This window comes from Poecilia formosa, unplaced genomic scaffold (genome assembly GCF_000485575.1).
Source record: "Poecilia formosa unplaced genomic scaffold, Poecilia_formosa-5.1.2 Scaffold298, whole genome shotgun sequence".
Classification (NCBI taxonomy): domain Eukaryota; kingdom Metazoa; phylum Chordata; class Actinopteri; order Cyprinodontiformes; family Poeciliidae; genus Poecilia; species Poecilia formosa.
The window spans coordinates 337,814-362,805 of NW_006800237.1; the positions used below are offsets into that span (position 1 = coordinate 337,814).

The 24,992-nt window shown below is 38.7% G+C and overlaps 1 protein-coding gene and 1 long non-coding RNA gene across 8 annotated transcripts; both read left to right on the forward strand.

The window, feature by feature from the left end:
- The first annotated feature begins 10,277 nt into the window (after positions 1-10,277).
- On the forward strand, positions 10,278-16,684 carry LOC103152004 (uncharacterized). 7 transcript variants are annotated; one of them, XM_007572313.2, is made up of 14 exons: positions 10,278-11,630; positions 11,789-11,898; positions 12,277-12,405; positions 12,488-12,542; positions 12,635-12,715; positions 12,796-12,874; positions 13,585-13,611; positions 13,779-13,850; positions 13,928-13,990; positions 14,297-14,353; positions 14,450-14,506; positions 14,841-14,909; positions 15,203-15,302; positions 15,399-16,684. In XM_007572313.2, exons 1-14 carry the CDS (start codon positions 11,567-11,569, stop codon positions 15,441-15,443), a joined length of 1,008 nt encoding a protein of 335 aa, XP_007572375.1. In that variant the 5' UTR covers positions 10,278-11,566; the 3' UTR covers positions 15,444-16,684. The 7 variants fall into 7 exon arrangements, with proteins under 7 accessions (XP_007572375.1, XP_007572377.1, XP_007572378.1 ...); XM_007572315.2 differs by having other exon boundaries at positions 10,282-11,630; positions 12,644-12,715; positions 14,444-14,506; XM_007572316.2 differs by having other exon boundaries at positions 10,282-11,630; positions 12,644-12,715; positions 12,802-12,874; positions 14,444-14,506.
- Positions 16,685-20,984: 4,300 nt separating this feature from the next.
- Positions 20,985-24,660, forward strand: LOC107832937 (uncharacterized). The gene is made up of 3 exons (XR_001658662.1): positions 20,985-23,511; positions 23,701-23,709; positions 24,648-24,660. It is a non-coding gene; the product is annotated as an uncharacterized LOC107832937 (long non-coding RNA).
- Positions 24,661-24,992: the final 332 nt, after the last annotated feature.

Below are 24,992 nucleotides of genomic sequence, written 5' to 3' on the forward strand. Positions count from 1 at the left end.
TTCAACTTTTCCTGCTGTCTCTTATTTTTGGAAGAAGGAAATGTGAAGCACGATTTTCTTTCCCATGTCTGCCTGCTGTATTGTTGCAAAATACGGTGTTAGGCAAAATACAATGGGCCAATCAGAAACAGCAAATCAGAATCCTTTTCAAAACAAACAAAAAACACTGTTAGCAAGAAAACCAGTTAATATGACAGAAAAACAAATTTAAATCAACCTTATTTACAAAAACATTTCATATAGACAGGTTTACAGAGATTAAAAACAAGACAAGCCAGTAGAAACACACAAGAAATTAAGAATTTAAGCTTGATAAAAAGTAAAGATTTAGTCAATTATAAGCGGTTTGATACTCTGGAAGCTGCATAGATTAGCAAGGAAATTAATGTTTTATCAAGGTTTAGAAAGTTGCAGCAATTTTGCAGTTTTAAGTTTATTTGTATTGTCACTGCTGCTTAATTCATGTGGTGTAATAATTGAAAATATATTAGAAAACATGATTGATTTCTGCAATTCAGTTTAAAAGTGAAATAAATCTTCATGTGTGTAAATTTATTAGACACAAAGTGAAAATATCTGAAGGATTTCTGTTGATGTTAACGGTTGCTTACAGTTAATAAAAAAATCTCATATGCAGAGAGAGAAGAACATTCAAACCCCACACAGAAATGATCTGAGCAAGATTTGCTGCTGTGTAAATAATATTTATTTTTCTTATTTATAAAAATAGTTTTGGTTATTGACATTTTTCTGGTTTGGTTGATGTCTCGTTGAGTTGTTCAAACTTCAACAATACTTGCCCGGTGGAGGCTCTCTTGGTTTTCTTGAGCATAACTGGTTTCAATCATTTATTTAATCATCTTAAAAGCTGTTTACTGACTGATGCAAATTAGTCAGTAAACAGCTTTTAAATTACTTCCGTGCAGGAAGCTGCTTTCATGTTTTGGGGAACAAAACATAAAAGCAGAAGTGATAAGCGATATAGCCATGTGTTAAGTTTAGAGCCTTGTACTCCACTTCTGTTTGCAGTTTTCTTTATCTGGACTCCCTCTCTTTCCTTCACACCCTTCCTTGCTCTGCCCCTTCCCTGCACTTCTTTTAAAGTGCAGTGGAGCACGATGGGCTGTTTCAGGGGGGGGTCATGCTACCATGGAGATGCTTAGCGCGACACAGGTTAGGACGTTTGAGGCATTTTCTTTCATTTCTTTCTTTTTTTTCTCCCCCCTCACCACTTTCTCTCTCCAGTTCACTTCCAAGCATACTGGGGGAGAATAAAAAGCAGCCCAGATCAAACAAAGAGAGCAAAAAGAGGAGGAAGGAGGGCCCCGGTAATGGCCCTGTGAGTGTAACGCTAAACTAAGGGTGAACCAGTAATGACGGGAAAAAGTCCTGGAGCGTGTGGCAGAACAGATGGAAGTATACAGCGCATCCCAAAAGGCGCTGTGCTTTTTATTGAGACAGTATGTGAGACTAACCAAAGGTATACTGGATGATTGTGGAGGGTTTATTTTACAAATAGGATTTTTGGAGAGTGCTGAGTGCATTTTTATTTATTTTTTATTTTTATTGCTCGGTGTGTTTTTAGGGTAGCGTCTCTACCAAATTTGCACCTGTGCCCAGTCTTCATTGCAAAACAGCATAAGCTCATTTAAAATGTGTAGGGAGCCTGTGTTGATCTTGAATGTTCATCTTGCTGTACTTTTATTAAAGTTATTGCTTCACTGAAAGGCGAACCTCTGCTTCAGCTTAACATTCACAATGGAGATGTGTTTAGGGCGATGAACATAGAGCTGGGTTTGTTTGTTTGTCTGAATAGTTTTGCAAGGCCTTGCAGATCAGGTGGGGAGCTGCTGAGTTCACAGGGTAAGAATGTGATCATGGCTGTTTTCTTTCATAATGTTGTTACTACGGTGACACGTCTCATTCCTGTGCATATGCCCATGCTTGTGTGACAGGTACCCGTCTTTCTGCGTCCGCCTCTCTCTCTTTCTCTGCCTGTTATTGTGTGTGTGAATGAGCAGAGTGAGACGAAGGCTCCACATAGGCACATAGCTCACACACCCTGTCAGACGTCTCGTTTGCTCTGTGAGTGGCAGGCGTCTTGCTCAAAACCCCGTGGCCCGTCTCAAAACAAATGGGAATCAACAAGCAGGGGCAGATTCTCCCATGTTTAGATTACCGAGGTCGAGTCAGAAGGGTCTCGCTATTTGCTCCGCTCTGATTGTGCACACAAGAGCAGTGGCCTTCCATTGTGGTCATTTAAAATGAGGAGGTGGGGGCGAGGGGGGGGGGTTCTATTTGAACTCTAATCTCCACAGGTGAAAGACATTTATTTCTGCACGCTTCGCTGTAAAATAAAATTAAAGCTGCCTCCTTATACAACACCTTTGGGGAATTCCTCGATAAGATTAGAACCGCGCGAAGCGGCACAGACGCAGAAATACCGAGTCGGACTCTGGAGCTGATTGAGATCAGCGCAGATAAGTTTTGGGGGAAAGGCACGTAGCTCACCGCCACATCTGCATGTCTGAGGACGACGGGAACACCTGGATGTGAGATGCTTTTTGTCTAAGAAAGATAACGCTGAGGAATTTGCAGATTACAGTTTTCCACACAGTTTGACAGAGTGCACACACACATACACACACACACACACACACACACACACACACACACTGCAACAAATCTTAGCTTACCACAACTAATAATAGATGTATTTGTCCTTCATAAAGTAGCAGCTTTTCACTTTGTGTATTCAAGCCACTGGCGACTTAGCCACTGGAGGTATGCTGGCCTCTCGTCCAGCTGTAGTCCAATGCTTAATAGAATTAAAACGGATTAAAGGCTTTTTAAGCACGCCCAAGTTCTGGCTCTTCGCTGTTGGTGTATTTTAAATCTCCCAAAGTACTGACAGTCAGAAAGCTCATTAACGGCAGCTATTAGGACTGGACAGGGGTAATTTGTGTCCTAATACAAGTTTGTGACCCAGGATTTCAACAATTCTTCTTCCCTTGTCTCTGATTATTAGGGATTAGGATGTGCTGACTCAAAGAGAAAGAGAAAGATGAAAGATCACTTCAGGAAGTCAAAATGCTAACCTTGTGGCAAAAGAAAAATATCATTATTTATTTATCTGGAGAGATTTAACTCATTTATTTATTATAAACTTGTAAATAAGTGGGGACTTTTAATGCTATACAGTACTGTATTAATGCAGTTTAGAAATTTTTCGCATTTTCCAGTAAAACACATTCTGTGTGTTTTACTGGAATTTTATATGAAAGACAAATTGTGAAAAGGATTCAGGGTTTTCAAACAATTTTACCTGATTGCTAAATCCACTAAAGAGAATCATCCCCACAGAATGATGCATCCACCACCATGTTCCAGAGTGATAGCAACGTTTTTAGGAAAGTATGTAACTTCAGAAAGTACTTCCTAGGTGTAGATTAAAATTGCAGATTACTCTGGGCTCATGGTGTTGAAAGAGACCCTCCCACCCCCCCATTACAACCAACAGGACATTGGGGATATTGCCCGCAAAACCAGACAAAACATGGAGACACAAGACATTTCGGTTTAACTCACTTGTGTAAAATGCAGGCTGCTTCACCTCACATTTATCAACACACATCTACCACTTAGTGTCTTCCACAAATCAATGAGGATTTAGGTACTGGTTCATTTTCAGAAGCCGGGGTCGGGCTGGCACAGGTTACATTGGTTTCCAAAGCTGCAACTGATCAATTATGTCACTCTGTTGAGATTAAGAAGCACCACATCTGATTCTTAAAGCTAAACCTGAAGCTTAACCTCAAGGTTTTCTTAAGCTGCTCACGAGTGGTTGACAACGTCAACCGACACTGTTACTGTCAAAGAACAGCTTCAGTTTTTATGAGAGTAAAGGGGCTGAAAACCAAAGCACATCACACTTCCCTATTGTAAAAAAGCAGGAAACATACAATTTTGCACCTCTTTTTTTAAGTTACAGGCCACAGTTTACTTCCTCCCCCATCTCCAAGGTGGCTGTGGCATGCTCTGTTTTGCATCTCCATCGGGTTCTTTCAACAGGCGCTCTGATGAAGCTGGTTTTGTAGCCGCTGTGTAGCCACAATGCGTTACGCAGGGAACAAGCTGGATTCAGTCAAGTTTCAGGAAATCCTTGGATAGAATATCATGGAACTGTGGGAAAGCAGAAACTCGAGCATCCTGTCCAAACAGGACAGAAAGTCCACCAAGGCTTAGCTAAAGTCCCGGAAAACTCCAGATTAGTCATTGTGCTTGAAGTTTAGCGAATCGGTGACATTTCTAAAGTAGCGTTTGTGGCACACAAATCAAAGTATGTCAATGAATCAGAGGTCTTAACTCATGAGGAATAAGTTAATATTCCTTACATTACCGCCAGTAGCTGGTTTCAGGCTATGAATCAGGTGTGGAGCAGGTCATAAGCTCAGAAAAGTTCTCTGTTACTAAAAGTATTTGGTTTGAAGCAGTTGAATAATTCTGAGACTACAGTAATAATTAAACATGGCAGTTTGTGTTTGTTTTGGAGAAACGACTTTGAAGTATGAGTAATTTTGGATGTGCTGTGCTATTTAAGCCGCTCTTGCTTGATTTAGAAAGAAGTTAGTTTGTGTATTTTGCCATTAAGCCTAATTTGCAGTGTCATCTTAGGTGTGCCCGTAACAGTGTTGAGCTGTCTGCAGACAGCATCACTACACAAATGGAAATACTGCTGCTAGCTGCAATGCTTCAACCGCTTAAAAAGTACACTGCAGGACAGATTTAAATATGTCATAAGTTGCAATAACAGGCTGAACCGCGCCTTTCTTTAGAACACATCTGTTAAGTTGTTAGATTGTGTCGTACATGTTTACAAAATATGACCAAAGAGACGCAACCATCTGCCAAAATGCTTAGAACTGCCATTGTTCAGCTTCCTGCTGCAGGAAAGTGTCACCAGTTGAACACTTTGCCATCTGGAACTCACACAAACAGACTAACAAGGTGATAACAAGTCAGTGCCTGTTAAACAATAAATTTTAAGTTTTCTTAAAATATAAATGATGGTGCTGATGTGTTGTTGGGTGGTTGTAAAAAGTTGCTTTCTTCTGGCATATTCGATGCTACATAAATCATATTCACATAACCAAGAGTTTTTTAATGTCATGCATTCACCTTTGGAAGGATTAATGTGTTGAAAAGGTTGCATTAGGTTTGTCTGATAAGAGCTCACAACACAGTGTGTTTCTTTTAGCGTCAAGCTGAGGGGTTTAGCGCAGCTTGAGCTTACTTACCTGCGCCTTGTCTAAATAGAAAACGAACCATTCCCTCCCAACCTGCTCGCCCTGTTAACCACGAAACAATATAAATACTGTTCACGTTCAGAAACCTTTCCAAGAAATTATAAACCTGACATATAAAGTTGTGACTCATAATCATGGCAAGTCCTGTGGACTTTAACATGGCGTTGTGAGTAAAACAAGTTTATTTATCAGGAAATAAACAAGAGACGTTGTCAGTAGAGATACCAGACCGTTTTGTTCTTGTCATGCAGGCAAAGCCAAATAAGAGATATTTACTGAGCGTTGAGGCATAACCTACATCTTGCTGACAGAAGGCTGGAATGAAAAAAATAAAAAATTAAAAAATCTTTGGAATGAAAACATCAGTCAAGACGTGTGAGGTGGGAGCTGTATCCTGGGTTCCAAGGTCAACAAGCTGAACCTCCTGCAGCCCACTGTTTCACGCGTGGTGGTAATATAATAGTGACAGGACACTCAGGCAGTGTGTTAGCCCATGCCGGGGAAACAAGAAAACACACAACTTATCAATTAAAAAGCTGGAGTGTGTATGCTGCACACATGTTGGGCCTGAGGAGTTGTTTTGACTGCCAATGCAGAGCTCAAAGAATCAACAGTTTGTGCAAAACCTACAGGATATGTTAAGAACATGACGTTTGTTTACAAGGAGTCTTCAGATACAAATCCCTGCAAAATGTTTAAACCCTTTGAACTTTTTTTTTTCTCAATTTGTAACGTTGGAAGCAAAAACTTTAGGGTCTTTTCTTTGAATTTTGCAGGATAACACAAAGTAGCCTTACAGCTACAACATTGCCCTCCATCACTTTGGATGGAGGAACATTCGTTTTAATACCTGGTCACACATTGTCAATTGGATCTTAGTCTGGACTTTGACTGGGCCATTTCTGACATTGAACTGCAGCTCTAACTGTTTAGTCTCATATTTAGCTTCTTCTTGTATTTAACTCCATTCATCTTCCCACCAACTGTGTCTTGTGAAGAATTCCCCCAGCATGCTGCTGCCATCACCATGTTTCACTGTGAGGACGTTTTGTTCAGAGTGGTGTGCAGCGTGACTTATCCACCACACATAATATTTTTGCTTGCAACCAGGATTTTGTATTCTGAAAACCTTGAGGTGTGCAGCCATAAATGCCAGAATGCCACAAATAAACATTTGTTTTACTCATGAAGCTGTTCATTAAAGGAATCTGGCACATTTTGTATTCCATGATGTGTATTTAATGTGCATGTAAATGTGCTTTTAGCTAATCTTAAATACTTCAATGAGAACGGACACAGCAGAAAACTGTTACTTCTTATTAGCAAAATTATACGAAGTATTTAGCAGCGTTATTTACAACCCCCTCCCCCCCCAGTAAAGTTGTCAAATAACAGCATCTATTTTCATCCTTGTCTCTTGCGTTATTTGTCTCTTAGTGTTTCTTTAGAGTAAATTATATTCCCTTTGCTTTGGTTATGTAAGACACCAACTCTGTCAGCACCCTGTTTATAAAAGATCGATGGTAGTCGTGACAAGTGAATCCTCAACAACTCGCTCTTTGTGTCTGCCCTTTAATTATCCTTTACGTTGGTTTTGTTGACAGGTAATGATCATGGCAGTTGAAAATCTAGAAGAATGATGGCACTGACAGGGAGAAGGGAACCACATACCTGGTTACCTGTCTAGACACAGAGCAGTTGTGGGGGGGGGAAAAAAACAGCACACTCCAACGATGCTCCTGACTAATTGGCTCAAGTTTGTTGCAAATTAGTGTTGCTTACAGGGGCCTGATAGGTGTTAGGAATTACATGAAACTGTCGGCCCTGTCCTGAAACCTAGACACCCAAAAGTGTACGCTTCCGTTGAAGACATTAACCAACTCACCTGTGTGTTCTTGCTACACATAAGAAGGGCTGCTGTGAAAATCACCTGCCGACCTGTTGGTTGGACTTAGAAAAAGTAGCCTGAACGCTGCTGTTGTGTTTCCTGCTTTCTCCCTTTGTTGGTTTTGCAGGTGACTGTTCCACACATCACTCAGCTTTAAGACTTTTTTTGTTTATTTAAAATGATGCGTTCAAGTGTGAACAGCTACGCCGGGGCTGCCATAACAACACATGACGCTGACAGACGCGCTTAAGCCTTACATTCTCCACTGCAACTCTTCGTCCAGCCGGATGCCCGTCACGCTTTTCTCAGGACTCTGTTGCAAAACAGAGAGAACATTGCATGCAAGGAGCAACCTCATAAACAAAATCAGCCAGTTGGGTAATTTGATTTGAATTTCTTGCATACTTTCTCAGGAGCACACCAACAGCGAAGCACATGCTACTGCTTGTAAAAGCGGCTGTTTGTGTGAATCGGTTGCGTTGTGTGAGCTGTCGCATAGGTATGAGCATGCAGCATTCGCTCCACATATGAGGCACAGGGAAGAACACAAGGGAGTTTGTCAAAAAGAAACTCATTGTTTCTTGGGTATTATCCTTCACAAAGCATGGTTTAATCGGAGAGGAAGGGTTGCTGTAACAAGACACGCTGGACCTGGTTTTACCCGGCCGTGTGCTGGGACTTGGAACATCAGGAGGGAAAACAGTGAAGAGAGCAGAAAGGAGAAACACACAGGGAAAAAGAGAGCAAAGAGAAGACAAAGTGGAGTGGGAGAGAAATTGGGAGAGGAGCCAGAAGAGAGATGAAGTACACAGATAAAAACAGAAGTTGAATTTGAGGCCATGTTTCAAACGGAGAGCTTTGTTTTCTGACAGAGATCCCTCTCAGGAGATGGAGCTGGAAAACAGATTATAGTAATAAAAGCCATCCAAGTTGCACAATGTGCACCTCAGCACCATGTGAACTGGAACTGTTGTGCATCAAGCTGTACTGTGCTGTGACAGAGCCGTAAAAGCTTAATGAAGCCTCACTGAAGCTTTCTGTTTGAACGTTCATATACATTCTCTCAGGTAGATGGCTGCAAACATCTGTCAGAAATTTTAATATTTAGCTTTTGGAAGAGACTCGCTTTTGTTTATTAGCTTTCTTTTTATAGGAAATTCACAGGGGGATCAAGTTGCTGCGCTCAGATGAAGCAGGCTCTATATAAGGGAGCTGTGGTTTCGAAAGAACTTTAAGATTTGTGAACAGCAGAAAATGCGGATGGGTTCAGGGCCATAATACTCTGAGAAACACCTCGATTTACAATAAGTCCACAAGAGCTTCTACTCGAGCACCCGTGAAATTAAAACAGGCCCAACTTTGGTGATTTACATGTTCAGTTTTGTGGGTGCAGATGAACAAAAATGTCAGTGTGTGTTGGTGTTGGCATGCTTTTCTCTGCTGGCAGTGGGTAGACGTCCTTTTGTGATCTCAAACTGTTAACATCGGGGGTTTTAGGTTTCCTAAGGAGCCAACTGGAGAGACTGGAGTTCTGCAGCCATCCCAGCACGATTTGCATTTCACTAAGCTCCGTTGGTCTGGTGCGCAGAATGACAAACGTCCATTCGTTGCCATTTAGCTTTATCTCCCCAACTGCCAAAAAAACCACTCCAAATCCCAGTTTTGTCACTTTGAAGTTTTGAGAGATGGTTGAAAATGTGAAACACAGATTTAATGTTAGTTTTACTGTGCAAGCTGGAACAATTCTGGAACTTTTAGCGTAATACAGTTTCCTTAATCTAAAGAGAAGACTGCAACAAGGAACATTTTTTCAGATGTTTTTAGGGAATCTTCCAGTAACCTCTCACAACCTGCAAACTACTAATTTTACAATTAAGTTATGCATCGCCTAGGACTTATAAAATGAACCAACTTACCAAGTTTTATTTAACCCCCCTGGTTTTATATACAAATATTGTAAAGCAATGGTATCAGTGAAGGAGATGAAAGCTATTTAGCTATTTTGTTACATAAAGGTCAGCAGTTGTATGGATACACAGTGGGAAATGTGTTTTTACGCTGAAAGCTAAGTGCTAAATGAAGTTAATTTATTTAGAGCTTTTGTAGTCTCACTGACCATTCAAAGCACTTTGCACTACGCATCCAGTTGCATTCACAAACATGCACACATCCACACACAGACTTGGGGTGCAGTGCTTTACACAACTTCTCACAGAAGGAAGCTGGAAGCTTTAATATCCAGATTTCAAGACAAATATTGCATTGCAAAACTTTGCTTTTCCTCACTCATTTCATCACGTCAAACATAAAAACAATGTCGGGTTTGTGCAACAGTATGCACGGCTCTTTTCCATCACAAATGCTTTTGGTTAAACTCTAAAATGACGGTTTGAGAGCTGCATGGTTGCATTTATTTACGATCTGGGCTTTCGTTTTATCAGCGTTAGGCTGTCTTAATTTGTGGTGAAGCAATATTTTAGATGAGTGGTAAACACCACATTTTGGGGTGAGACTTTAAACGATTTCAAAATGTTTGAGCTAAATCATCAAGTACTCGCATATAAAGTCTTACTTACTTATGTAAGCAAGACTAAACAAAACATTAGTGAATCTTACAAGGGATTTATGTGACCAACACAAAGTAGTGCATAATTGTGAAGTAAAAGTAAAATACTATCGAGTTTTTGAAGGTGTTTAAAAACTGAAATCTGACAAGTGTGGTGTGTGTTACGATTCATCCCTACAGGTCAGTTCTTAATGGACTAACCTTCTGGTGCAATCACAGCTCAGGGTTTTTTTTATTTATTTTTTTTTTGGCTATAAGTGCATCCAAAAAAACTGCAGTAACAGGTATTTTGTCTCAGTTATTTTTGCAGAGAAAAGGTCAATTAATTAGAGCTTTTCCCAAATATCTTGAGAAAAGCTCTAATTATTCTAGAGTTTTTCTCTAGAATAACTAGAGAAAAGCTAGAATAGCTTTTTAGAATAGCTAGATTATTCAAGTTATTCTAAAATAACTAGAATTCTGATTATTCTAGAATAACTAGAGTGAGCTCTAGTTATTCTAGAGCTTTTCTTGTCAAAATATTTGCCCATTCCACTTTGTAAAATTGCTCAAACTTTAAACAGATTGAATCAATGATATCAATCTTCAAGTGTTGCTAGCGACTCTAAATTAGATTTAGGTTTGGACTTTGACTGGGCCACTCTCTCATCTGAACATCCTTTGATTTAAATTGTTCCATTTGATTTCTTTGTATAAATCAAGGCTGATGGAAAATAACCTTCTACCTCATGCTGAAATATTTTACAGTCTTTAAGGGATTTACCAAGTTTACCAACCCTCTAACCCTTAAATCAAATTACATCGACCCAAAATGGTTTCCCCTTACATGCACAACTGTTCTAATGTGTTCATCGTTTTTATACCTTTTCTTGCTGAATGATGATAAAATCATCGAGAAAGGAGAACACATTTCTTTGACCTTCATCACTTGAATTATTTATGCCCATGTAAGACGGACACTTGGCATTAGCATTTGGAAGCCTATTTCTGATATGTCCTTGTTATCATTATTATTAGAAGAAGGTAAAAGAGAAAGCTGGAGGAACTGAGTGGAAGAAGCCCATGTTGTCAAGGAGACAGAAAGAAGCCCATACTGAGTTACACAGATTGTCTTCTGTCTTTTCTCAGCGGACCAGAAAAGATGCAATCTAAGTGAAGCGTACTGGACCATAGCAACTTCTCCTCTATCTTTGCTGTGAGCACATGTACTCGTGGGTGTGTTTCTGGAAAAAAAAGAATGGACACTGGACTCAACGAGTACTAAGAGTTAACCATTCCTAAATTTTGGAAGAAATATCTACTGACCACACATGTTTCCCTGAAGGGTGTAGAAATACAAACACAACATCAACTGAATCATTATTGATTTAGGTTTGTCCTTCTATCTGATAAAACACAAGCATATACAATCCGTTCTGCTTAACAAGGTATGTAAGCAGCCACAGGGTTTATATCTTTGACCTTGTTTCTATGCCACTGACCCACATGACAAGGGCCTCCCCTTGTGTCTGGTGTGTAAAACAGCAAGAGGATTAGGAAGGAAATCATGCTGTCAAAATATCAGCAGCGTAAAACTTCTCTTTACACATACCAGTGTAAGTTTTCAGTGAAGTTCTTTCTGGGATTCATCTTCTTGGTGATCTGCTATCTGTGTAAAACTGTGCTGTCATTCCTGACCAAGAATGGATCATTTCTAAAGGTGGCAGTAACACCACCCTTCAGGTGGTTACAGAAAACAGACGAGGAAGAAATTTTTCACTTCCTGATGAAACGTTTGGGTGTTCAGAAGTAGACATTGCCTTTCGAATGTTTAACATGATCTCTGTCCTAATCTTGTTCGTACGTATCCTACAGATATATGCGGCATCAGGTAAGAGTTGAAACTTCAGAAATGTTGAAATTACTTCAGATATAATCTGGTTTTGATTTGTTTGTTGTTTGATAAGGTAACAATTCCTACTGCGTCACCAGAGTACTTCCTGTTTTTTATTCTGGCTTTTTCTTGACCATTTATTTGGTTTCTTACAGAATGCCCATTAAAAACGATAATGTGTTCTGAAATCCGCGTTGCTGAGGGATTTAGATATGAACACGAATGCCCACAAGGAAGCGAAATTTCAATTGAAGGAACCGATAAGGTGCGTCTGTGTGTCTTTCAGCTCCATTTCAGTCCATAGTTCTGATTTAAATATTACTTTTGCCAGAAATATTGTAATCTTTATCAATTCTTGAAAGAGAAAGTGAAAACTACACCCGGTTGAGCTCCTTGTATATAATGGAATACAGTTTAACCCTTAAGTTCTCATGATGACCTCATTAGCCCATTGACTTACCTGTAATGTTTTTGAGGATGACAGTTAAGGGGTTAAAATGTGGCTCTGAGGTTGCAGACTTTTTAGGCTTGAATCATTGTGAAGCAGTTTGTAATTTTAATATTTATGACAGGTGCTACATGAATAAATTTACTGACTTACTCTGTTACTTAGTTGAAAGTATTTTTTTTTTGTTTTTTACAGATGAATTTTGGTTTTGCTGATCTACGCGAACAGGTGTTTCACTTTGTGCCACCAGTAGTGAAAATGGATAACCATTCAGTGATCACAGAAGACTGCCAGGATTTTAAGACTTCATGCACACATCGTACTGTAAGTTAATTTTAATCATAGTTTTTAAGAATGGGGAGTAAGTATCCTAAGGTCTCTCAAAATTAAGTTTATTTTTCTACAGGAAAACCTCGAAAAACTTGCCGGAGAAAAGTGTGTGAATTTCAAATCCATCCCTGGTGAGATCCAAAGAAATACTTTTTATTAACATCAAAGTTCTGTGAAAGACTATTACTATAGGAAAATAATTATAAACATACAACTTCTTAAGCTTCTAAAGAAGAGAAATTTCCACCAGGCAATCCTAGTGTGAGTCCTCCCCCACCAACCCAGGGTCAAAGCAACCTTACATGTGAGTGAAAGCAAAACATCTGACTTTGTGTTTCCTCTTTTGATCTGTTCAACATTTTGCCCCTTAACTTTCTCTGTCAGCGATAGGGATTGCAGCTCTGGTGGTCCTACTTGTTGTCTTTGGACTAATCTCATACTTCTGCTGGAAAAAACATAAGGGGTGAGTCAATTTCTTTTTTGCATATCTAAATCAGTAAATTCAGTAAGTTTTGGGGTTTTTTTTGTTTTTTTTTTTACAAAAGAAGATCTTTATTTTTTCAAGTATTTCCATTGTCTTAGCATTACAAATGTAACACTTGTAGTAGCCTCCTGAAGGCCATAAATTACAAATTCTATTAGAAATTAACATTTCAGTTTCAGGTCAAATTATGAAGTCATGTCATTTTTTTTTTTAACTAAACAGTCAAAACATTACAAAACATATCAAAGCGTTTCATATCTAAGTTTTATTTTCATGCCCATGCTCAGGTTTCAGTGAGGGAAAATACCCTTTGCTGCTCCCAGTTTTTTTCCTTTCGGGCCTTAATTCATTCTCACTTCTATTAGAATTCTCCTTGAGAACTGCCATCTTGAATCACCGCCGCTGCCATCTGTACTGGATGTCAAGGGAAAATTACTTCCAAATGGCTGCTGTGTTGATCTCACTGCATAAAATACATTTAGAATAAATACAAGTAGGCACAGGAGTTGGACTTTTTTCTCTTTTTTTTTTCATTTTAACCTGTAGATCATAAAAACCAAATGTCGATGTTAAAAATTGAGGAGATGGGCCCTAACTGAATTCACTCATTCATATATTTACAACCTTGTGGTAATAAATGATTGGTGAATTTCCTTAAGGAATCAACAAAATGTTGTGATCTCTTTCAGAGGTGGGATATTCAAGTGTCTCCAAAAGTAAGTCTTATTCTTAGCATGTTTCACCACTTTTGTTTAAATTTAAGAAATATACTACAATCGGTAAGCTGTAGTTACTTAAGAAAGGGGATTTCTATCTTTAAATTGAGTTACATCCCTTGCAAAAGTTAATTCGGTTAATGTGAATGCTTTTCAACTCCTCTTAGAAACCAAGAAGGAAGTGGATTCCCAATGGTTCCAGGAGCAGACGTAGAGGGACAAAACAACGCTGACGTCAGGTAAGCTGACCTTGGAAACTACTTTCAGAGGAGATCAGTGAAGGTAGAAACTCACGTGTTTATTCTGGACATTACAGGAATGGAGAAGATCCACGTGGATGTGGTGAAAGTGACCGAGACACGATTCAAAGTGCTATGAGGTTAGACTGATGCCTTTGCAGTTGACCCCTTTTTTCTTACCTTGTTTGTCAGGATTGACAGAGAGTGTCTGTAAGCTCATAAACATCACGGAGTCTGGACTTTAATCTGCTAAAAGCTATCGATTCTTTAGGTGATGCCAAAGTTCCTCAGATTCCCGTTCCTGAAAAGGTTCACTTAACTCAAAAGGGATTATTAAAATTAGTCGCATTTGCAATCTGGTTTCAACTGATGTGTCGCTTTACCTGCACAGCTTCTGAACGAGCCTTTGACGCATTGCTAAATTCTGTTTAATATCTCTATTGTAGTGTAAACAAGGGATCTCCCGACACCACCACTCCATCCGACCACAACCCAACGAACGGGTGCGCTTTAAATACCATAATGTGTTTATTATTGATTCCTTTATTTATAGCTCGACAGCCTGACCTGAAAATAACTACTGTGTGTGTCAGCTGTAGGAACATGAACGAGGAGCCAGGAGGAATAAACGGAACTAAAGGAAGAGGAAAGAAGAGGTATGTTTTAAGTGAACAGACACCGTTAACATCTATAAATGCTGGAAAATGTAAATATGTCCAACTATTATTTCACTGCGGCTCAGAGTGCGACAGTCAGAGAAACGCAAGTGAGCCACAAAGGAATAAGTTTAGCTGTGTGTGAGAGGGAAAAAAAAAATAACAGAGTGTGAAACAGAATGAAAAGCAAAACAAGATAAAATAGTCGACCATGATGAACAAATCTGAAACGTTTTTGATGTGGTCAAACAAAGTGACCTGTTGTTCTCACACCTTGTTGTGTTTCTGTTTCTGCCTGATAAATGATAATCGCCGACCACCTCGCCGCGATCAGGGAGCTGCATGGCGGAGGGGCTGCTGCTCATCATCGCGCTGAAGAACAACCGCTGCTGCCAGATCAGCGGTGAGGCTGCCACTCGCCGTGTCGTCGCACCTTCAAATGTGTGACCAAAGAGAAACCTAGGACATGTGCCAGTTTTTAGTCTGCCACACATGTTTCTCTTCTTGATTTGGCCCTGCTGCTCCTCAAGATTCCAAGAGGGAAATTTAAGTGCTTCTCTCCACCCTGCCAGTATCACGCAGACTAGTTTAAACTTTTGAACTTCTTATCGCTGCTTAGAAAAATGCCGAATACCACATGTTGCTGTTATTTTTGCTGCATCTCAAATCTCAGTTGCATTTTGTGTTTATCTCCAGAACTGCCAATGGAGATTTCAACAGGTTTTCCGAAGACGTGGCTTTTGTGAACGAGCTTAGCTCCAACCAGGACCCAGTCAGCAGACCCTCTGCAACACCAGTAAGTCAAGAAATCTTTATATTAACGTTTTAATGTTAAAAGGTTCTTGTTTCGCTGTTGTTTCTAACTAAATGTTTTTTTAATTTTTTTCTGCAGGATGCTGACGTGGAGTCAACATACCCTGAAAAACCAACAAATTAATTATAATAGATAAATATGATATACTATATATGTATGATGATAATAATAATAATAATAATAATAACATCCCTGTCACTATGTGAGACACTTCCTGACATGACCTTTAGGCTTAAGTGCAGTTATTTCATAAATTTCACACATACACACACCTTTTGTCTACCAAAAAATCTTTAATAATAAAACAGATGTGTGTCAAATGTCTTGAAAACAAATTTAAGCATTCAAATGTGCTTGTTTCTATTATATTCGTAAGATTTGGAAATTATAACTATCTTAACAACCGTATCAGGTATCTTACCCTGGTTGTCATGGCAATTATCAGTATGATTTTCATGCAAGAAAATCTTGACTGCTGAACTTAACCAAAGGAGTGGGTGAACTACATACATGTCAGGAATGTCCCACATATGAGGGCTAGAGAAAATCATGTGTTTCACTATATAAAACATATTATGAAAATGTATAGATAAACTAAAGATATTTTTAAAATAAGTATGTCGGTATTGTATTTCAGTTAAACCTAATCTCTTATATTCCTGACAGATTCGGGTAATCACATTTATTCTCAATAAGAGGAGTAATATTTTAGGTCCAGATTCCTGATATAAATCCAACAGGTACAGATTAGGGTGATGGCAGGGAGGCCCCCAATCTTAAAGACTTGGAGCTCCTCACCAAAAAGTAAATTGTAAAAATACCAGCAGAAAAAAGCCAAAAATCTGGTCATGCAAAAAAATTATAAGAATGTCTTTGTTACTGTAACAGTTTTTTGAAATTGCAAATCACTTTTACAGGCTGTTTTTTTTTAAATATAAAAACACATGAATTAGTATTTTAAAATCGATCCTCCTTTTATATTGTTATAGGGATGTCTGCCTCTTTTCCTGTCAGAAACCTTTTGATTAAAAGAACATAAAATTATTTTACATATAAATCTGCCAGGTTAATAATTATGTATATAACTATGTATTCTGTATCACAGCTACAAACTAACTGTACACAATAATCCTTATACTGTTATGTTTTTTTCTTTTTTGTTTAATAAATATTGTTTTACATTTCTTATGCAAAATATCCCGTAAACGAATCATGTATATTACTTTATACCAATTAAGTTGTGAGGCATTTTTTTGTGTGTGACTGCATCATTCTATCTTAATTAGTTCTGTTGTATCCATTATCATTTTTATTACTGTAATCTCTTGCCTTTCAAATCTTAAATAAATTTGTTTTCTAATGGATCTCACTGCTTGATTATCTCCATTCTTCACCGTTTTTTGTTACACTGCCGTTTTTACCACAAGGTGGCAGTAAAGAGTCATGCGGCGTGAAGCACTGAGGAACGTGGTCAACACTGATTCGCCTTTCATAGCTTTGATTGAGTTATGCAAATGAAATTGTGTTTTTATTCCGGATTGCAGAAGAATATCAAACTGATTTCGGATTTCTATCATCAGTCACTGGGAAAGTAACAACATATTTTTGCTGGAGGAAAAAATAAAATAAAATAAAACAAAATAAATAAATAACAAAATCCAAATCACAGTGCAGTTGATTGGCTATTGTGTGATCCCTCTGTGCAATCAGGGAGTGTGTTTGGGTGGGTCTCTGTATTCTCATACTGTAAAGTGCTCAGGCCTAACCAATAAAGGGGCTGGAAGTGTGCCACACATCACTTGGTAATTCAAGTGTTAAATGCTGTATGTCACAGGCTGGTTGCTCCTGTGGCTTGATGTATGGTAGTAATTACATTCATACACAAACACATAAGGGCTCATGCTGAACTTAATACATCTCCTCTCTATCTCCTGGGATCTGCTGACAGTCGCTGTGAGCCCCGGTTTGTCAACGTCTGACTCTATTTTAAGCTTCCCTAAATGTGCAGTGACCTTGAAAATCCCCTCTTTTTTTTTACTTTGAAATAGTTTGAATGCCAGGAAGTGAGCATGGTTGGGGTTGCAGGCTTTGTTGCTCATGTTGGATATTTTTTTCATTTTTTGCAAGAAGGTGCTACAGTTGCACTGGTGAAAAGAGGGTGATTGAATGGTCAATGCCTCCAAGCCTCGTCTCCTAGGGAGTGTCAGGGAAAGGACATGAACAAGGCTGGCCTGATGCACGGATAGGTGCAAAACATACAGTTCATCTTTACTATGCAGTATGGTAAAGTGTTTGATTGCATGAGTGTTTTTATTTTATTTTTTTATGTATATTTGGTTGCAGCTAATTTTTAGACTTTAGTGAATTAGCTATTGATCGTCCAGCTAAGAAATAAAATGCAGTGAGAGCTGAACTCCAATCAAAAAGTGAAGATGTGGGCGAAGGAAAGCTGCAATACATATGATTTAATGAGCCACTCCTAACTGATCTAGCTGATCATCATGTTTTTATTCTTACCCTGGAGAGTGCTGCTGTGCACTACCTTGGCAAATGGCACACAAATGGTGTTGCAATGAGAAATCAGTAATCTGCACTCACAGTGCAGTTATTAAAAGATTACATGAGGGATCACACCACACAGTATGATTAATTAACCTTGACTGATGCTTTAGAAAGCCGAACACAGCAGAGTAATTATCCCCACAGGTCTGTGTGTACCTACACAAACATATATGAGATGCTCTGAAAGCACCACGATAGCTTTCACTCAGGGTTATTTTTGTTAAGCAAAGCTCTGCTCAACCTTCCCTTCAGGAGCCGAAAGCTGTCTGACATTTCCCCCAATGTGCTTCTCTTTACGTGCCTATGATCACTTTACGGCGTGCGCTTTGCACACAGATCATTGTTTGAGTATAATCCTCATCCCTACCACCTGGTCAAATCTGCCTGTGCACGCTGCGTGGCTCGTAGGCGTGCTGACTCAGGGAGGAAATGAGCTGCTTTGGCTTCAGTACGCCGTATCCCACGGTGTTCCAGCGGACGGCACAATGCAGTTTGGGCCGGCTGAAAAGGCCAATGAATTAAACATAACCTCTGGGTGTAAAGATAACTCTTCAAATCCGGTTTGCATTGTGAGGCGGGGGTATTAAAGTTAATTTTAATACAGAATTGCAGAGAATTAATTATAACTTTGGGTGGTTATTACCTTTTTATCACTCTGGCACATAACAAGCACACAAGCAATTAGGGTGCGTCAGCTTGCGACTACATCCACATTAGCACAAAATATTTTACACCGTTAGAGAGTCTCCAAAAACATCCCTCAAGCGTCACGAGTGAATATTATTACATATATGTTTTTTTGTTATCGTGTTCCGACGCAAGGTCGCTCTGACCTGCAGTGATAGAAAGCCTCCCAGAAAACTGTCCCTTTGGCCCAGACTGCTTCCAAAGGAAAGACTGTGAGGAGGAAATGATCAAATGAGAAATGGTCAGTAGCATGAAATCATGTTAAAAAGGAAATATTAAAAATGATTTTAAATATATTAAGTTTAAAAATAGGTAAACACTTGACACTTTATTTATTTAACAAAAAAAAAGAGCTAAAACAGAGCTGCAGAATGTCAAGAATAACTGACATCCTGAGATTGATTATCATACAGATCCTGTTTATTTCCCGTAACTTGAAGAAATCATCATCATCATGACCTGATCAGCCTCTCACATGCTGGCTGCGGAGCGATTCTAGCTTGGCATACTTCAGCGTTGCTGAGAATCAGTTCGCACCACGCTCTAAAGGTCTAATTTCAGAATATTAATTAAAGACTGGACTTTGAGTGGGTCATTTGCAACACCTTGTTTGTTTTCTTTCCAAGCCATTCAGTGGGAGATCTGTGGCCGTGTTTGGGATAACTACCCTGTTGCATGACCTAATTTCAGCTAAGTCTCAGCTGCTGGGCAGATGGCCTCAAATTTGACTAGAGCACTTACATTTGCAGAGACTTTAGGGATTCAGACTGTTTGATTATAGCCAACACGGCAAGACAAGTGCAATGGTATAATGCCTTGTGTTTGGTGAAATGTTTGTTTTTTTCTGTCCTCTGGACAGTTTTCTAGAATCCGTAGTTTGTTTAATTGCAACTTTGGAAATACAAGCTGTGCTACTATTTTCCGTCCCAAATGAAAAGCCTTTCCCTTTTCACCAGTTTCCACTATTCTTTATTTGCACTCTAACAATCTGCAACAGTTGACCTTCAAACAGAAGCTGCTTAGAAGTCTAAATTTAGGGTAAACTTGCTGTGATGTCCACGGGTATTAGATAGTTCAGCTGTTCCCAGTTAATTAATAATGTTGCTGATGAAAGAATAACAACCGCAGATTGGAAGGAAATTACCTCATAATCATCCTCATATTGACGAGATGCTGCATTTGTTTTCCTCCTAGACCGATGGTGGCATGTTCCCTCTTTGACTTTGTGTTGTCATTTAGAGAAGCAAACCACCAAAATTGCTTTCATGGAGGCACTTATGCCCTCTAATGATCACTTAATTAAGTGCTTTTGATTAGCATGACCTGGCTGCTACTTACCCATTTATAGAAAAGTGAAAGAGTGTGGTGATTTCTCATATCCTGCTGTGGAATGGAATATGTTATGTGTTGTGTAACTGAGGATATGGTTACCTAATGTTATAAATTGAACCAGACCAGATTATTTAAAAAAAAATGTATTTCTTGGTATGCAAAACCTTAGATTTAAAGATTTACTTGCTTTTTAACATGATTGCACATATTCACACAAATTTCCCACACAAAGAAGACAGAATGCCCTAGAAACATTGCTATTTATAGAATCCCACTGCACCTCAGTGCTCATATATTCTGTCATCATGAGAACAAACTAAACTTATTCTATGTATTTAAACGTTACCTGCATGTTTAATACTGACCAGATATAATGCAAACATGAATTCGTGCCTTCAAGTCCGGCGACATCCGTTCCCAATTAACAGATTCTGAAAGCAAAGTGTAAAAAACAGATAATTATGCCTGATGACAGGAATAATTATCACTGACAAGTGAAAATCCTGTTTAAACCTTTTTAGTCAGCTATTTTCTGACCCAGATCTTTAAGTGTTCATGTATCAGGGTTTTCACTGTTATTTCTAAGTTACACAATGTTGAGAAATTTTTTTTTCTTTTTTTTCAGTCACATCTAAATTTAACATGCATTTAAATATTGCATGAAGATACTCTGAGTACATACAAAAAGCTGAAAGGAAAAAAAATATATAAAGAAATTAAGGGAACCAATCCCTTAGCAGGAAAATGGACCTTGGTGGAAACAACTGTAAACATTTGTGTTAACTATCCATCCATTTTCTTTACACCTTTGTCCCTCAGTGGGGTTGGGGGGGTTGCTGGTGCCCATCTCCAGCTAACGTTCCAGGTGAGAGGCAGGGTTCACCCTGGACAGGTTGCCAGCCTGTTGCAGGGCAACACAGAGACAAACAACCATGCATACACACACTCACACCTAGGGGCAATTTGGAGAGGCCAATTAACCTGACAGTCATGTTTTTGGACTGTGGGAGGAAACTGGAGTACCTGGAGAAAACCCACACATGCACAGGGAGAACATGCAAACTCCATGCAGAAAGACTGGGGCTGGGAATTGAACCCAGAACCTTCTTGCTGCAAGGCAACAGCTCTACCAACTGCGCCACTGTGCAGCCCTCGTGTTAACTAGCAACGCTTTTTTGCATTACTGTGGAGAATGTGAATATGCTGTATGGGGTTAGAGTTTGTCTAGGCCCCTCCAAAATCTTTGTTTCATTCTGGAGACATTTGGGTCAGCAGGTGAGCTTTGGATCAAAGTTCTGCTGCATAACCCAACGCGTTTGTGAGTTTTGATATGACAAGCTGCTGCCTGGACGGTCGTGCTTCAGGATTTTCTGGCTGAATTCAGGTTTCCATTGATTACAGCATGTCATCCAGGACTCAAAGAGTCAGGCCTTCACACTACCACCAACAAGTTTAGGAGTTGCTATTATGCTCTCCTTCTGAAATACTGTTTGTTATCCATCAATTTAAACTCCCAAAAGGTTCTAACATGTCTCTTTAGTCCATGTAATGTTAAACTAAAGTTATTGGGCCTCATAACAATCATTTTGGAGGGGAAATATATGAGAGTGCTTTTTGTTATGTTTGGTCAGCAGTGGTTTCGGTCTTGAAAATCTCCCTATGAATGTAGATTTTGCCCCGTTTCTTTCTTATTGTTAGATCTCGAACACCCTGAGGTCTGCGGTGCTTCAGATGTTGTTCTGGATTCTTCTTTGATATCCTGAAATAGTCTTTATTGTGCTCTTGGCGTAATTCTGTTCTGCAATGCTCTGAAGCGTCTTTGGACTGGGGCGGGGTAATGTGTTGCTGTTTATGCTTTTCCTAATCCAGGTTGTCAGGTTCTAGTTAGGTGAATTCTTGATATCACAGCTCAGACAATGATCAACCAAGGTGAAGCTAACCACAGTCTAGCTGATCACAAGTAATTCATGATTTCACAAGGGACACAATTATTTTCTAGCACAGAGCCAAGATGGTGTCAAAGGCTTTTTTTCTCATTGGAAATGACAGTTTCATTTCAATAGTACTTTTTGTATTTACCATGGTTTTCTTAGTCTGCTTTTAAAATTTGTTTAGTGATCTGAGACATGCAAATTTTACAAAAGTCAAACAAAAGAAAGATGTAAGGGCAAATACTTTTTCACAGCACTGCATACAAATAATCAGTCCATTGTTGCATCTGAACATTTTCAGAGGGATGATTGTTTGTTCACCGAGTCCCCTAATGAAGCTCTTTGAATTATTCAAGAATAAAAAAAGCGTCGTCTTAACGCAGATGATCAAAACTGTTGCGTGTACAACAGAGACTTTCTCCCAAGTCAAACTCAGCCTTCAAATCGTTTGCTGTTAGTCCAAGTCAGGTCTCAAATCAAACGAGTAAAATGAACATTCCTGAATAGCATCACACAAGGCAAGAGTTTCTGTTAATCATAAATTTAAATGATTAACTTCAAATCCTTACTGTACCTCTTGAATGTGTTTGGCTAAAGAACAGGGCTTTTCCAAATAAACAAACAAACAAAAGGAGCAAAATAATTTTAGAAATGGATCTGGAAACAGCAAAGGCTGAAAGAACAAGCTGAACGTCTACAAAAGGAGGGAGTTTAGTGAGGGGGGTGGTGGAAACTGTCCCAAAAGTAACAATTAAGATTACTATGTATGCGATGAAAACAGAACAAAATGAGGAGAACGTAAATGTCATTATCAGGACACATTGGGGGGTGCAGGAGTAAAAAGTATGAAGCACAGGAACAAGAAGATCTGACTGAAAAGTTATTGGACCTCAAGAAATTATTCATATTTTGCTTAGAAACGATCTGAAGGATTATAATTCTGTCTGGGAGACATATCATTATCATCATCATGAAATTAGAGGGTTTGTAACTATTTAATAGCTCATGATACCTGCTGAATGAACCAGACATGTCCTTAAGCAAGAGAACAGGCACATCTGTGTCAGAGCTTATTTACTGCGTCTTACTTCCTGCTCGACGGTAAAAACAGATAAACTCAGTGGCAACGAACCGACACCATACTTTCTGTGTGCAATATTGACAAGCAGTCATCTGTAAATCATGCACTAACTCAGAAGGGAGAATAATAGTCATTAAATCAAATGATGCACACTTAATGGCTGACTGTGAACCCCTGATTGCATGAATCTTTTCATGAGACTCAGACCTCCAGTTCCAATCAAGTCTTCACACCACAAGTTAAGTCTCAAGTTTTTGTTTTTGTGACTCAAGTGCAGCTTGAGCCTCGAGGCGGATTTGAATTTCCAGTCATTTCGGATCACTTGACAAAGAACCAATTTTAGATTGTAAAACTGATTATTTAATAGCAGCTTTTCTCAACACAAACATCAGTGTTCATGTTCCTTGAAAAAAAACAACAACAAAGAAGCTAAAGGTAACACAGTTTGGCAGGCATGAAATATCTTGTTAACACCAAAAAATGTGATTTCAGAAGGAAAGTTACTCTGTCGAAGTGAGTAATTAGTGGCTTCACAAAAGGGGAAAATATTCCAGTGAGAACAGGAAGAGTTGAAGGTTAAACTGGAAAAAAAGAAATGGTTTTTTTTTTAAATCAATATAACTGACTCAAAAAAGATTTCAGACTTTTTCCTTAAAATATTTCAAGACATTCTGTTTCCTTGAAAGCAAAATTTAAGGAAATGACATGTATATATCTAATATGCTGCTGCTCTATTTTTGTAAACATTACACTATAAAATCCAGACCCAGAACTTTTCCCACTTCAGTTTATAAAAGTAGTTTTAGTGGATGAAATATATTTTATTTGTAAATCTGCAAAAGACATGTTTGATCTAGTTTTGACCTTTGCGTGATAAACTGGGCTCATAAAACGACTCAAAAGCCACCAGCTGCGTTTGTGCTACTCTGCAGGACAAAGATTAGACTCTGTCTCCAATCTATTGTTGGTAACAATGTTAGCATTTCTACTGACATTTAATGTAGCCAGAAATCAATGAGAGAATCGCCAGTTTATATTTGTTTTTGAAAAACAAAGGGAAAAGATACGCAAACTCTTCTGAAATTAATCTCATCATGTGGCATTGGATTTGTTTTCAAATATTTTTAAGAAGTCATGCAAGTGACCAAACAATATCTAGTTCATATTCTCTTAGTTACAATTTGTTGTGGCGAATTATCTGCATATCAGACAAGTCAGCTCGATTATTTTATTCCTAAAACAGCTAAAGAGAAAATATTGTATTTTAGAGCAAGTTTAATCTTGAGAATGTGAAATATAAATAGGTAACTATTAGTCTTTCAATTGTTTTTCAAAGCAGCTGGGTGATTTCATAACCCACTTTTGTATCGCCACAGAGTCACCTGAATGAATGATGGTATATTTTCATTGTTTTAAACAGATTTTTTCACCCCTTTGGTAAACAAGAACTTTCTAACATGAACATGTTGAATCGATATCTGGCTTCTAAATGGCAACAAAGAAAATGATAAAGTATAACATAATACAAATATTAAGGAGAGCAACCAGCCAAAGACACAAGGGTACATTGGGTGTTGTTTGTGAGCATAAAGTTTCTTCATTGTTTTGCCAAGTGTTTTAATATTTATCAGTAATGGTAAAAATCATCAGCTGACATCCACAGGATGCTTCAGTCGCATCTCTCTTTAAATATTTAACAATTAGCTGCAGCCGTTTTTTTTTTGTTTCCCATAGTAAAATCAATGAACGGGATTTTTTTGACTGCAGCTGCCGTCTTTGATTGTATTTTCACTTCCTGTACGACCCATCATATGTGCAGTTTTAGCTTAAAAATAACTTTTATTTTGGCCAAAACAACATATTATTGTGGGAAAACTAAATGCAAACCAAAGGTGGGTGGTACCTGGTTCCATTTAGTTACATTAACATTAGTAACACGATGAAACAAATGTACTTCTAGGAGCAATTTTACTGCAACATGTTTTCTTTATACCTCAGTAGTATGCTGAAGTAATACTACTCTTACTTGAGAGCAGTTTCTGACTACTCTACCCAGCCTGAGCTACTTCACTGAAGGAC

Coding starts and splice junctions, on each gene's coding strand:
- LOC103152004 (XM_007572311.2), top strand. CDS start 11,567: ATGTTTAACATGATCTCTGTCCTAATCTTGTTCGTACGTATCCTACAG. Junction 12,543..12,634: donor GAATTTCAAATCCATCCCTG/GTGAGATCCAAA, acceptor CAACTTCTTAAG/CTTCTAAAGAAGAGAAATTT. Junction 14,354..14,443: donor GACCACAACCCAACGAACGG/GTGCGCTTTAAA, acceptor TGTGTGTGTCAG/CTGTAGGAACATGAACGAGG.